Source organism: Colletotrichum siamense (assembly GCF_013390195.1).
Source record: "Colletotrichum siamense strain Cg363 chromosome Unknown KSG_Cg363_contig04, whole genome shotgun sequence".
In the NCBI taxonomy this organism is placed as follows: domain Eukaryota; kingdom Fungi; phylum Ascomycota; class Sordariomycetes; order Glomerellales; family Glomerellaceae; genus Colletotrichum; species Colletotrichum siamense.
Window position 1 is genome coordinate 3,930,154 of NW_023501017.1, and position 14,416 is coordinate 3,944,569.

At 54.0% G+C, this 14,416-nt stretch overlaps 5 protein-coding genes across 5 annotated transcripts; 3 read left to right on the forward strand and 2 right to left on the reverse strand.

Moving 5' to 3' along the window:
- Positions 1-286: 286 nt before the first annotated feature.
- On the forward strand, positions 287-661 carry CGCS363_v006945 (uncharacterized protein; the record flags this gene model as incomplete). The annotated part of the gene is made up of 2 exons (XM_036638794.1): positions 287-445; positions 554-661. 2 exons carry the CDS (start codon positions 287-289, stop codon positions 659-661), a joined length of 267 nt encoding a protein of 88 aa, XP_036495775.1.
- Positions 662-1,733: 1,072 nt separating this feature from the next.
- On the reverse strand, positions 1,734-3,312 carry for (Serine hydroxymethyltransferase, cytosolic; the record flags this gene model as incomplete). The annotated part of the gene is made up of 3 exons (XM_036638795.1): positions 1,734-2,724; positions 2,790-3,205; positions 3,265-3,312. The coding sequence occupies 3 exons, from the start codon at positions 3,310-3,312 to the stop codon at positions 1,734-1,736; spliced, it is 1,455 nt and encodes a 484-aa protein (XP_036495778.1).
- A 2,386-nt stretch (positions 3,313-5,698) lies between these two features.
- Positions 5,699-7,013, forward strand: pep2 (Vacuolar protease A; the record flags this gene model as incomplete). The annotated part of the gene is made up of 3 exons (XM_036638796.1): positions 5,699-5,797; positions 5,857-6,010; positions 6,067-7,013. The coding sequence occupies 3 exons, from the start codon at positions 5,699-5,701 to the stop codon at positions 7,011-7,013; spliced, it is 1,200 nt and encodes a 399-aa protein (XP_036495777.1).
- A 973-nt stretch (positions 7,014-7,986) lies between these two features.
- CGCS363_v006948 (uncharacterized protein) lies at positions 7,987-10,773 on the forward strand (the record flags this gene model as incomplete). Its single annotated transcript, XM_036638797.1, has 2 exons — positions 7,987-8,207; positions 8,301-10,773. The coding sequence occupies 2 exons, from the start codon at positions 7,987-7,989 to the stop codon at positions 10,771-10,773; spliced, it is 2,694 nt and encodes an 897-aa protein (XP_036495784.1).
- A 1,412-nt stretch (positions 10,774-12,185) lies between these two features.
- CGCS363_v006949 (uncharacterized protein) lies at positions 12,186-13,097 on the reverse strand (the record flags this gene model as incomplete). The annotated part of the gene is made up of 2 exons (XM_036638798.1): positions 12,186-12,875; positions 12,933-13,097. The coding sequence occupies 2 exons, from the start codon at positions 13,095-13,097 to the stop codon at positions 12,186-12,188; spliced, it is 855 nt and encodes a 284-aa protein (XP_036495783.1).
- Between the last annotated feature and the right edge of the window lie 1,319 nt (positions 13,098-14,416).

Consider the following 14,416-nt stretch of genomic DNA (forward strand, 5'->3'; position numbering starts at 1 on the left):
TCAGGGGGGACACCGCGCGATACTTGCATTTTAGCCTAGACAACGAATGGTTCTTGGCCCAACAGTCCGATAACCCCTCCAGACCCCTCCTTCAGTAGCAGATCTACCAGAGAACGAAAATCCATGAAAATGCTGCAAACATGGCGATTGGGATACCGACCATGTTCTTGTCACCAGCGGATGGGATGGGTGGCGCCAATTTCCAGCCAACTGCCTTCCACTGCTCCCGGCTAAAAACGGCCCAGTGAACGTCAATTCCCGGACTTACATACTTGTTCACAACACAATGCGTGAGCCCGTTACCACTGCTGCGGCCATCGATCTCGAACTCGTCTGCCACTCGACTCGCAATCTGCCAAATGTCCTTATTGCCAATGTACCAGCCATACTGCCATGTGTGGACATCCTCGGTCCACGCAGGACGGACACCAAACATACAACTTCCGTAAGTAAGAACGGGAAAGATAGTGTGATTATCGCCGTAGCCGTAGACGGTTGTATAGTGTTTATCGCGTCGAATCTTTTCAGCAAGCTGACGGCAGTCTGATACTAGGGGCGATGTGGCGGTGGTACTGCTCGTGTAGGAGGATGCGCCACAGAGACTGGCCGACAGTCTTTCGCTGGTATTCATATAAATCCCGTCGATGTCCGGGTCGTTTGACTCGGTTTCGCTGAGTGTGACTGGAAGGGGAGCTTTGCTGGGTCTAAGGTCCTGATGGGTCGTGTTCGAGCTGTTTGTGTTATTAGGAAAGGGGGGTAGGCAGTGGGATTGCGCCAAGGGGATCTCAGCGGCCAGCGCGAAGATGAAAAGAAGGAAGGTTATCTTGGCCGTCACCATTTTGGCTATTGTTGTCGTTGCAAGAACTGTGCTCGTTAGCTAAATGTGTATTGGATTCTTACTGGCAGCGGTAGATTTGTAAAAGTAGCCGACGAAATGTCTGATGAAGGTTGCTGTAGGTATATCGTTGAGGGTGAGTGATAGAGGTACTGTAAGTAGGATAGAAATTACGGGTTGATGTGTTTAATGTTGTCGATGCTAATTGGAATGTTCTACTGATCTCAGAACATGCCACGAATATAATATACAACATCTATTACCAAAGCAATCTTTGTTCTGAGAACAGCCATATTGTATGCAAACTGCATCCGTTCGACGATGAAGGATTCCAGAAGCGTGAAGCAGACAATGCCTTATTCTCCGAAGGTAAGGAGGATGCCATTGTGAGGTCACCAGCAAAATGTTTCGCGCTATTTGAATTACGTCGTCTTTGAACACTGACACAAAGTTATCTTTAATGGACGCCTCATCAAAGAGACGACGAGTCACAGTGATATCGTAACATAGAGGAAAAAGCTGCAAGTCAATGAGTTGATGCCATTGATCCTTGGACTGCGTTGAAGCAGTCTCTACCTAAAATAAAAGGCCGAAGTTGAGAACGCCGCACCAACTCCCGCCCATAGATTTTGTTTTACCCTCCCGGTATTTTGTTTTCCGCTTTAACAAAAGGTTTGAAACGCCTGAAGAAAATGCATCTAGTGTTGAAAACACCTTCCCTTTCATGAGCCATGTTAAATGTCATGCACGAGTCGCCCCGCGCTTGTTTTATCCCTTGTGAACCATGTCTGTTGAACTGGGCACGTATGCCCAATGTGGTATCAATCCAATCCTCCCTTGATCCAAGACGCCACTCCCTAGAATGAGCGGCGCAACTCTACACGTCGCTGAGCATCGTTTAGATGCCAGCGTCGACACGCCAGCCCTCAACAGGGAGGGGGAAGCCAGAGCTCCAGGCGGCGATCTCCTTGCGGAGGTCGTTGATCTTAGCAACGTTGCCGCTGGCAACCTGGGCCTTGAAGTCCTTGAGCTTGTTGGCCTCCTTAGGGAGAGACGCCTGAACCTCCTTGCAGATCTTGATAGACTCATCGATGTAGGTACCAACGCGCTCGAAATCGGCCTCGCCAAAGCCACGAGAGGTCATGGCAGGAGTGCCGATACGGATACCGCAGGGGGTAAGGGCGGACTTGTCACCGGGAATGGAGTTCTTGTTGCAGGCAATGTTGATCTGCTCAAGAACGGCCTCAACGCGAGCACCGTCAAGGCTGTGCTGACGGAGGTCGAGGAGGACCATGTGCGAGTCGGTGCCGTCAGCAACGAGCTTGTGGCCGAGGGCCTTGAACTTGTTCTCGAGGGCCTTGGCGTTGTCAACAACCTTTTGCTGGTAGGCCTTGAAGTCAGGGCTGGCAGCCTGCTTCAGGGCAACAGTGAGAGCAGTGATGGTGTGGTTGTGGGGACCGCCCTGGTGACCGGGGAAGACCGAGAAGTTGATGGGGTTCTCGAGGTCGTAGAGGGTCTCCTTGCCGGTCTTGGCGTCGACGGAGCGGACGCCCTTGCGGAAGAAGATCATGGCACCACGAGGGCCACGGAGGGACTTGTGGGTGGTGGTGGTGACGATATCAGCGTACTCGAAGGGGGACGGGATGACGCCGGCGGCAATGAGACCGGAGATGTGAGCCATGTCAACGACAAGGTAGGCACCAACGGAGTCGGCGATCTTGCGCATGCGACCGTAGTCGATCAGGCGGCAGTAGGCAGAGGTACCAGCAACGAGAACCTTGGGGCGGAAGAGGATGGCGTTCTTCTCGAGGGTGTCGTAGTCAATGATGCCGGTCTCGAGGTCGACTCGGTAGGGCATGGTCTCGAAGTAGGTGGAGACGGCAGAGATCCTGTAAGAGGCCTTTCGTTAGCATGCTGGACTAGTATTTCAGAGACGGCGGGCGCAGTCACTCACTTGCGCTGGGGAGTCTGGTAGCCGTGGGACAAGTGGCCTCCATGGGGAAGGTCAAGACCCATGAGGCGGCCGTGAACGGGCATAATGGCCTGGTAGACCTGGAGGTTGGCGGGGGAGCCGGACAAGCACTGGACGTTGACACCCCACTTGGCAGGGTCGAGGTTGAAGGCGTGGAGGGCACGCTTCTGGCAGAGGTTCTCGATCTGGTCAATGTGCTGGTTGCCGCCGTAGTATCTGGCGCCGGGGTAGCCCTCGGAGTACTTGTTGGACATGGGAGAGCCGAGAGCGTCGAAGACGGCACGGGAAGTGACGTTCTCAGAGGCAATGAGGATGATGGACTCGCGCTGGCGCTGAATCTCCTCCTTCATGATCTCGGCGACCTCAGGGTCGGAGTCGATCAGAGACTTCTCCAACATCTGGCAGTGAGTCAGAACCAACAGTCCTTGCGCGACGCGGCGGGGTAGAGCAGACTGACCTCCTTGTGGGAGACGGGGAGGGAGTAGGTAGAGCCATTGGCAGCCATTGTGACTTGTGGTGTGGCGGAAGATGCTTGAGAAAGGTGAAGAGGAGACTGGTTCACGCAAGCAATGGCAGTGAAGAGGTTGATGTGGAAAGGAAGAGAGGGAGAGGAAGAGACAGAGAAGCCAGCAAGGTTGGGAAGGGAGGGTTAAAGCTTGAAAAAAATTTGGGAGACCATCGGAGGAGCAAAATGTGAATGGCCGCATACTCGATGGAAGCGGTGGGGTATGGCGGGGTGTGATTGGCGGGGTCGAGTTGGCGACGCGGCGCAAGAAAAAGTTGTGGCGCTTGCCCCCTCCAGCGGTCAGGGTCGCTGAAGACGCCTTTGGCGGCTCCTCAACGTGCCTGTTGAGTGACACAGGGCAGTAAGGTGAGTTCCAGCAGCGGGACAGAACAGCCGCTGGAGACGCTAAGGCAATAGCGCATATCCCTGAACTCGCCTTAGTGGCGGGGCAGCATGACTCCGATTCTGGAACAGTGCCGCGAGTCAACGAGAAACGAGGACCCATTTCGACCATTGAGGAACGAGGGGTTTCGTCCGTTTCGCTCTTACTTCTCGTGAGTCGTCTCACGATTGCTCTCCCCAGCCATCGTGAATTGTCGGCTCAGCCGGATGCTCTGGTCAAGGCGTGGCAACGGAATGGCGAAAGCTTCGGTTGTGGCAAGCAGTTGTGACTCACGTGGTAGGAAAGACCTGCGTATAAATCATCTCGCAGAACAGCCAATTTCTCTCTCGCAATGAATCGAATGAAGCATCGTGAGCGCTGGCGGGCCCCATGAAATAAGCACCAACATGAATCAATCATAGTTTGCCGAGACTGGATGAGTGTTGTCCCATGCTTACAGGTAATCTTCTCGCTGCACTCACCGAGGTCTAAAACATGGAAGCGCGGTTACCACGTTCTTCGAAATTAGACCAGCCGGACTACAGCACAAAAGACCTGAGACGATGATGCATGCGATGTCGGCGATGCGCAAGTCAGACGTTTACAAGCCGAAGAGCTCATTCCGGGCAGAGCCCTGATAGGCCCAACTCAGAGGGTCCTCTGCTCTACCTACCTTACCTACCTTTGGTTGCTGCACAACAGCACCTAGCTACCTTACCAGTAATCGGCAGAAAAAGTCAATGCAACATAACCTCCTAGCCTCAATCTCTAATTTTCTATCGAGGCACGTATGGGCACAAAGTTGTGGCTGGCAGACAGACTGCCAACCTCCCACACTGTTTGGCATGCGAAGCGCTGCTGGCGCCATGATGATTCAAAGATGTCACAGCCCAGAACTGGCTGAGGCCTCTTGCTTGAATCCGAATCGTACCTAGGCGCATTCGGGTTTCTTGCATGCTGACTCATCCGGCCCTCCATCGCACCCACTTCAGGACCGAGCTCCGAGACATACGACCTGCAGCCGTGATGCTGTTGGCCTCAGGTACCAAGGCGCCAATGGCGTTTTGCCATCGTCCGGCCAGGCACCATAGCTTCCACGCAACGCGAACAGGCTCATCCGGGTGTCCCAGCATTGTCGGTATCAGCTTTGGGCAGGCAGGTACATAGCAGCTGGGCAGAGGAAGTAGGCCAGCAAAAGTACTGTGTGTTAGTTGGCCAGGTGTCTGGCTTCGAGCTATGGCACCGACTGCCCATCTTTGGCAAGCTCCGACCTAGGTATTGCTAGGTTAGGCACCTGCCTACCTGCGGGAGGTTGAGAACAGCTGAGGTGGGCAGAGCGAGTGACATGCTGGGTAGGTAGGTAAGGTAGATAGGTACTCATCTCAATTCTTATCTCATCAATCCACCCCGTTGCGTGATATGAGCTTCCCCGGGTCTGCTTATTTGGATGCAATGCATGGAGATCGCTTTATCTTATCGAAGAAGGCAGATGCAGGTGACGCGAAACGGCGGCAGCCAAAGAGAATCTGCAGGGACACGCGATCAGACACGCAAGCTCCGTCCTGGGTGCCTCATAGGCCTGTGAAGGCCAAGTGTGAGTGTCACCGAGTGTGTGAGAGCTGGGAGGAGCTCTGTCTCGGGCGGTCGGGGTTGCGTGCCTTGGAGCTTCCGTTCCTGCTGGTTGCTGGGGGCTCCATAAAACCCCGGGTTTTGATAGGCAGGTGTGGCACGTCGCGCAGTGATAAGGTACCTTCGGGACGTCATTAGCGGAGGCAGGTTGGGCAGGTCACGCTTGACACTGGGACTCCCCCCATGCTACTTCAACCCAGTATGGTGCCTGCGTACTTAATAGGTACTTCATCCGCCCCAGCTTCCGCTTCTTTCCCCCCGTCAACACTTCATCATCCCCATCCCGTTCTAACCCATCACTCCCCCCAGCATCAGCATCACCAAGACGCAGGCGCCAAAGCAACAAACGCTGGGTAATCGAGGTCTTCGATCACGATGAAGAGCACTCTCCTCACCGCGGCCGTCCTGTTGGGCGCCGCCCAGGCCGACGTCCACAAGTTGAAGCTCAAGAAGGTCCCCATCTCGGAGCAGCTGGTATGTCAACCCATCGTCGCGCATCTCCCCGAAACCCTCCGCTGACCTGACAATTGTAGAACGCCGTTCCCATCGAGCACCAGGTCCGCTCTCTCGGCCAGAAGTACATGGGCGCTCGCCCCCAGAACCACGCCGATGCCATGTTCAACCAGAAGCCCATCAAGAGCAACGGTGAACACCCGGTGCCTGTGAGCAACTTCATGAACGCTCAGTGTATGTCCCCTTGACGGAACCACGCTCGATCGTTGTGCCTAATGTATCTCTCGCAGACTTCTCTGAGATCTCCATCGGCACTCCCCCTCAGTCATTCAAGGTTGTCCTGGACACCGGCAGCTCCAACCTGTGGGTTCCTTCTCAGCAGTGTGGCAGCATCGCCTGCTACCTGCACTCCAAGTACGACTCGTCGTCTTCCTCCACCTACAAGTCCAACGGCTCCGAGTTCGAGATCCACTACGGCTCTGGCAGCTTGACCGGCTTCGTGTCCCAGGACGACGTTTCCATCGGCGACATCAAGATCAAGAAGCAGGACTTCGCCGAGGCCACCAGCGAGCCTGGTCTGGCCTTTGCCTTTGGCCGCTTCGACGGCATCCTCGGTCTTGGTTACGACACCATCTCCGTGAACAAGATCGTTCCTCCCTTTTACCAGATGGTCAACCAGAAGGCTATCGATGAGCCCGTCTTCGCCTTCTACCTCGGCGACACCAACGACGAGGGCGATGAGAGCGAGGCTGTCTTCGGAGGTGTTGATGACTCTCACTACGAGGGCAAGATCACCTACATCCCTCTCCGCCGCAAGGCTTACTGGGAGGTTGACCTCGACGCCATCACCCTTGGCGACGAGACTGCTGACCTCGAGGGCCATGGTGCCATCCTCGACACCGGAACTTCCCTGAACGTTCTCCCCTCTGCTCTTGCTGAGCTGCTCAACAAGGAGATTGGTGCCAAGAAGGGCTTTAACGGCCAATACTCGGTTGAGTGCGACAAGCGCGCCGAGCTCCCTGACATTACCTTCACCCTTGCTGGTTACAACTTCAGCATCTCCGCGTACGACTACATCTTGGAGGTCTCTGGCAGCTGTATTTCCACCTTCCAGGGCATGGACTTCCCTGAGCCGGTTGGCCCTCTCGTCATCCTTGGAGATGCCTTCCTGCGTCGCTGGTACTCTGTTTACGACCTCGGCAAGAACGCCGTTGGTCTGGCCAAGGCGAAGAAATAAACGCCTGCACAAACAACACTTTTCTTATCAATTTGTCGGCAAATGGAGGGATTCGGGCGGTGGCTGTAATTTATCTACCTAGGTACTAGTCTGGACACCAGTGTGCGAATACCATTAGTTGCATCTTTGCGCGAAATCACATAATTGCCGTGATGTTTGTTTGCCACAGCTGACCACAGCTATGCATGGTCTGGCGACGCAAAGGTACTTAGCGGGCACCTGGCGATCCCAGAAAGGGCACCCATGTCTGCCCATAATTCGGTGCTCCGTACAAGTACAAGACGGGTCCGCTGTAGGATAAGGTGCCTTACGGGGACACTGGGCATCAAACCAAAGGAACAGACGCCGCCATGTGTAATCGAAAATCTTGAGCTTAACGCTTGACATGAAAGTCGACCCAGTCAGTCCCCAATCTACTTTGCGGTGAATGTAGCTCTAACCGTCCGAGGTACCTCTCCAGCCAAGGGACGCGCAGGCCAGGACGCATCTCTCCCTGCGGCATCCATCACGTGAAGCGACCCACTGTATCCGACTGAAGTGGGACTAGCGTCAATCTTAGTCTTTTTCGCAGCAGTGGCATCAAGACAACAGTCTTCTGAGTACAGCCTCCCAACATACGCTGCAGGAAATTGCTCCAGGAGCACTTGCAAGGCCAAAAAAAAATCGAGAAACGGCAACGTCGATGGACCTCCGTTCATCTCCGGTTCCTTTTGTTTGCCCTTGAGTGTGTTCTTGGATGAAAAGATTCCCCCAAACGCTTAGTCTCTCGACGCTTGACGAAAAAAAGGTTTTGGAGTTCCACCAACCGACCGACCGACCGACGAACCTCGCGCGTCGCGACAATCCCGCCCTCCACTGGGCGACCTGCCACCCCCGTCGTCCCGCGCAACATCGACCTAACGAGCTGCCAACGAGCCCTGGCATCGCGACGACAACCACCACTCACTAAGATTACGACTCACTAAGCTTCGCAATGGCGCAGCCGGATTCGGTCCAGGCGAACGGCATCCCTGGACCGGACCATGCTGAGTCCCCCCAGCCCCAGCCCGTCGTCCCCGTGAAGAGGAAGCGCGACGATGATGAGGAAGCCAATGGCGATGGAGCCGAAAAGATGGATGTCGATGGCGAAACCACCCAGGTCCCGCAGGAGAGCCAGAAAGATGCCATTCGCAACTACTTCACTGTCTTGACCAGGTAGGGCCGCACTCACATCCATGCGCCTTTTGCGGCGCGCCCATACCCCAACGTCGCCTCGAAAACCGTGTCGTACTAACGTATTGCCCCTAGTTTTGATGCAAAGCCCTCAATTCTGAAGCGTCCGCTTCCTGAAGCCGATGCAGAGCAGCCCGACGCGAAGCGCCAAAAGTCCGCCGACCACGCGAGCACCATCGCCGACAAGGTCTCCAACGACTCCTACAATCACTTGGACGAGCTGGCGTCCGACCTCGTTGATGCCGTAAAGGATCAGCTCAGAGAACTGCAATCGACCGGGTCAGAAAAGGGCAAGGAGAAGACCGATGGCGCTGCCTTGGTACAAACCAAGAAGTTCCGAGAGAAGGCTATGGACCTTCTCCGCCGAGAGATATCGTACCCGCGTACAGCCGCGAATGCCCCTGACGTCAAGGCCGAAGTTGACCCTCTCTCGGGTTATGCGGTCTTGACAGTGTTTGGCCAGGCTCCCCATGCCAAGCAACTCTTCTCGAGTCTGCCCAAGAAGACGTCTGGTGCGGAGAACTCTGGCATCAAGGCATCTCCCTTGAACCTCCCTCCGGCTGTGTCGACATCCTATGTTGTCCCATCGCGATCAAGTGAGCGGGCCGCCACACTCGGGGAATTGTTCTCATCTAGTCGCCCGCTGCCGTCGCTGCAACCTCCCAAACAACCCAAGCAGATGGTTAAGGGCAATATTCTGGGCTTTTACCACCCTGAGCCAGCTGGCAAGTCCAAGTACTTCAACGATTCCTATTCGAGCAAGAAAGTGTCAGTAGGCTATTTTCTGGACTACACCAACGCGACCCCGTCGTCGAAGAGCAAGACAAGACAGCGTGAGCGTGCGCAGAGCTTGGCAGGCCGCAGACCATCGAGCACCGAAGTCGAAGTCAATGAAATGGAGTCACTATTCCGCAGTGCGTTTTCCAGCTTTGCCCCATGCAGAGATGATTCCACGTCGGTCATACCTTCGACCCACGCCGGCCGCCTGCACTGGCAATTGACCGGCCAACGGAATTTCAACAAGCTTGTTGAGTCTGAGCTGCGCGAGTTTGAAGATGAAGATAACATCGAGAAGCCAATTCAACAGGCGTCCGAGAAGGAAGTCGACGAAGAGTTTGTGAATGAGGCGATCGAGAAATGGGATGAGTGGCTTGTGGACCCCGCACTGCAAGACATGAATGACGTAGTCTCGAAGCCCAAGGAGAAGGATCCCGCCGACAAGGAGGTTGATGCTCTTCTCGACGATGTCACTGACATGATTGAGACTCTCCTCTCCTACCAGCGCATCCGCAATCTTACTCTGCTCCCATCGCAAAACCGCTATGCAGGTGACCCGGTCAATGGCGATCTGCTGTCTCATGGTGCTGTCTCAACTCCAACGGAGGAGGAGACTGCGACATACGAGACGCTCAAGGCCCAGTTGAGTCTCATCGTCAACAGTCTCCCCCCTTACGCTGTAGCCAAGCTCAACGGCGACCAGTTGGAGCAACTGCTCATCAGCACGAAGCTCGAGGTCCGAACAGACCAGTACAAGGGTGTCATGGAAGACGATGCGGCAACTCAAGCTCGTATGCGCCAACAGCAGAGTGTGGCTGCTGCGGCTCCTCAAAATCGGCCCGCCCCTCATCGCACGCCGAGCGCGTCGACCCCGTACAACCAATACGGGGCGAACCAATACGGCACCCCGTCCCGGACCCCTTCCGTTGCAACGACCAACTACTACCGTGCCGGTCAGCAGCCGACGATGCCCCAGCAGCAAGTTCCTCGTCCAGGTGGCACTCCCCACCACATGCCTCCGCATCAGACGCCGCGCCCTGGCCAACCCGGTGGATATCGCCCAACAAATGGATACACCAACTACGCACAGCACGTCGGAAAGACACAAACACCCTATGGTCACCAGGGTGTTCAATACGGATCACAGCAGAGGCCCCCACAGTACCCTGGATATGCTGGAACACCAACGCATGGCACGCCTAATGCTCGTTTCCAGCAGCCCTATCAGCAGCCGTACCAGCAGCAGCACCATCAGCCGCCTAGCACTCCGCAGCCAAATTACGGCGGCTACTATCCCAACGGAGGGAACAATATGCAACCGCGCATGTCACCGCAGGTGCCGGCCGGCCAGTATCAGTCTCCGACTCCGCACCAGCAGCAACGGCACTATGGGTCGACTCCTCAGCAGAACATGCCTGGCACGCCCATCAATCGTCAACAGTATCCGAACGGTAGCCACCAGTCGCAACACACACCAAATGCCGGCATGAATGCTATGACGGGTTACAATATGGCTGTTTACGAAGCCGACCGGAAGCGCATGGCGGCCGAACAAGCCAGGTTCAGGGCCGCGGCGCAGCAAACGAGCAATGCGTTTGGCAACAAGATGATTGCAGGCGGTCACGAGGCGCGCGTAGCTGCGGGCGAAACGCCCAAGCCACAAAGCCCCGTTGGCAGTGCTGGCAGAAACGGAACGCCTCCCATACCCCATAAAGTGACGCCTGTGCCCATACCCGTCATACCTCAACAGCAGCAGAGAAAACAGGTTTAGCAAGCCGGTCCGCTGCCAACAATATCGTTGTCGCGTCTCATGGCAGAACAACGTTCTGCAGCTCAAGTCTTACGGCCAAAGGTTTCTTCCGTGCCCATTCCAACGCCTTACTCGCCCCTAAATGGGTATCGAGGAAACGCGGCAGGAGCTGTTTCAGGGCCCTAGGTCTTGGCGTTCAACCACTTTAGTTCTTCGGTGTCTGATTATTGAGGAAGCGATGTCCTTTCGGAGTTGGTGAGGGGGCTCTGTTTTGCAGGTGGCAACGAGGCGTTGCATCGAGTTTCCAGGGGGCGGCCCAATTGACGATGGACGGACAAACAAGGGATTCAGACTGTTGAGACGCTCAAACCGAGCCACTGCAAGTCTGACCTATTTACGGCGTTCTGGCCTTGTGTTATTAGAGAATTTCGATGGAGAGTTGCGACGCATAGATGATCGCCAGAGGGCGTTTTCGTGTCGGAATAACCAGTGCAGACAATTACGTTTTCGCTGGTCTGTGGAGGCCCCCTTTTCTCTCTTCTTTTACTTTTTCAGTCTTATCCACGGCGAGGAAGGGGGTGTGGATGGGGAAACGGTTCATGGTTCACGGAGGAAGGCGAGTCTTGGCTCAAGTGTATAGAGTTTGAAGGTAGCCTAAGTACTTGCATCCTAATCAGAAACAATGGCAGTAAAATGTTCTAGCTATTATCTTTGACACATGCTTGGGTATCATGTCTCTGTGTGGCGGTGTCTTGCAAAGGACATAAGCCTTTATCTACGTGGCCCTTTGTCAAAGTCGTCCGAACCCGTCACGCATGAACTTTTTGATTGTTTGCACGCTACGAACAAGCTGATTCAAGACAACGTTCGGCTGATGTCGACCGTTGAAGAAGGCGGCAGAAACAATGAGGGGCAAGCTGTCAACGGTTGCGCTAATACGGAGGTGGAAATAGCTGCAAGGTTTCGGCTTACTGGGGCCGGCGGCAACGGCTCGTCGCAAGAAGTGCTATAGGCCAAGTGGCTGAATCGAATAGCACGCTTCTAGCCTTGCATCAATGAGACAGTCGTTCGCGACCTGCGTGCTTGGCCTGCTTCGTTGAGTTGAGGTCACTGGCCGCGCCCTTGCGAACCTGCTTTTTTGTAAAGAATCAAAAATGACGCCAAGAAAAACAGTGGCTACTAGTCGTACGAATCAGAGCCAATATCAAGACTGCAAACGGGATAACAGATGTCAAGACCAGAACGAGCAATAGAGGAGTAGTTTGCATTATCTAGGTAGTCTACTTCGCCATTTCTGAGGCCATCAGATCCAAGCCTGTTCACAAGAGATACCGGGGCTGTCCGTCTTCCTCCGATGATTTCTTATTTATTATCCCGGGCCAGCCCAGCATCATTATTTCGCAACGTTCCCCGCTTTACAAATCGTAACCAATCTACATCAGCCGGCGTCTCCTCACATTTCTTTCTTGCTCCAGGTCCGAATCATCATCATCTCGGCGACGACGGCGAGAACGGCGTTGCTCATCGTGCTCAACTCCCTGGTCCGCCTCGCCTTCTTCGATATTTTGTACAGCTTCAATAGGTCGTGCCATCTCCTGAAGCCTGTCAGCTGCTCTCCTCAGCCTCATCTCTGACTTTTCGAGGGCCTCCATGGTTGCGTCGAGAATGTCAGCTGCCAAGACGGGTTGCTTGAAGAGGACCCGGCGAAGATGCGTCCCGACGATTCTGAACCGCTTCATTTGATGAGCCACCATATGAGGGATTGATGCCAGGTGAAGGGTGAAGTAGGGGCTCGTTCCTAGGGTCGCATAGAGCTCATCGAGAACGGCAGGCAAGTCGACGTGAAAGAGAGCGTTGCGCACAGCGGCACAGAGCGCGGCTGCAGACTCTGAGAAGAGATCGAAGATTTCGAATTGTTGGGCCATTCCGCAGATTCGAGTGGAGTAGAACAGAGAGTGCGGAGTGTTGTCCCATACTTCCTCCTCCCCATCTTCTGCCTGCGTCTCCGCAGCCTGGTATCGGACCTGGTACTCTCCGGAATACAAAAAGGCAAGAACGCCTTCGAAGATCTCCGGTTCCAGCGGTAAATCGACGACGTCGACCCCGAAGAGTTCATCACGAAGCTGTAGACTCAGTGTTAATTTTGGAAACGCGTTTAAAAGGTTCGGGAAATGACTTACAGTTGACGACTCGAGAACTAGCTCCTTGAGCTTCTGGCACTGGGAGAAGACAATTGAACGGTGAACCTTGAAGGTCTGCTTGTTTCCCTTTTTGCCAGTGCACACAAGGTGGATGTCAGCGTACATGCCGGTGTTGAGAAGAGAAGACAAGTCGAGGCGGCCCATCTTGATGCCGTATCGATGTGATGATAGTCTTGAGATAGAAAAGCTTGCAAAAAACTTTGAGGCAATGAATCTGCTCTTGAAGTTTGAAGTTGAGTTGGGTTTTCGGGTTGCCAGCAACTGATCGTATATTGATTGAATCCGCGTAGAAGATCGGAATCGATAATCTTGAGACACTAGGCTAGATGTAGGCTGCCAGCAACCTTGTTGAACGATGAAGGACAGAAATTTGTTGGAGAATCGAGAGTGAGAAAACAGAAAATAAGGGTGGAAGATCGCAGAGAAGAAAAAGTGGATAGGTCGAGGGAGAGGTTACTGGGACGGTAGAAAGGAGAGTCGACGAGGTGAGATTTTGCTGGGGATAAAGAGAAGTTTTACAGGCTAGGGCCTTTCTCAAATTCACTATGGTCTCGAAACTTTTTGAACGGTTATGGGAGGCAAGTGCGATGGAAAGTTGAAAAAGGAAGGAGGGTGACATTTGCAACTTTGGTCTTCCTTGAGAGGCATCTCTGAGGTAAATCATTTTGATATTTACGACGATAATGAACTACCAGGTATCATTGCTTATAAGCAGAAGCTGGCGTGTTCTTTCTTTCTGTTTTGTTGTTGCCGTCGTCGGTCGTCGCCGTCGGTCGTCGTCGTCGTCCCAGTCAACAGACATAATGAAGCACCGCCATCCTTCACTTTGCCAACACGTCCCACTTCACTTTTCAGGTTGTAGATAAACCAGAAGCTTAGAAAAGGCATCTGGCATCTTCGTATGCAGGTGACTTTGCTCCTGACACTTTCAGAACAGTAACCTCTCACCGATCCACCTCTTCTCTCATCTACTTATGACGCTCATCCACTTCATTCATTCAACACCTCGCGAACCCGAAAATCTGGAGCAATCCGGGACCCATCTGACAGCTCCATGATTGAAGACTCCGAAATCCAACAAGATTGCTTTTATCTACTCTATACCGAGCAAGGATCCGATCTAATCTGGACTTTCAGGGTCGGACTTCAATTTGTCTCCGAGGCATCGTCTTTGGACAACGCGAAGCTCTGAAGAACGAGAGAGACAGTATGATTTGCCCTTCAAGCTAATACCCAGAAACAGCTGCTAACCTCATGAATAAAGGCGGAGAACTTTGCCTCTCCCGATCTGCCGCTGCCTTGGAAGCGGTATTGAGATTGATGCACTCCGGAAAATACGCACCCTTCGTCTCGCTGCGAGACCTCTACCCCCCAACTGCCCGGCACGAGTCAATCCGCCTGCCAAAGCTGGCCATTACAGAAACAATTTCGTCCGTGAATACGGTTCGATCGGCATGAGCATC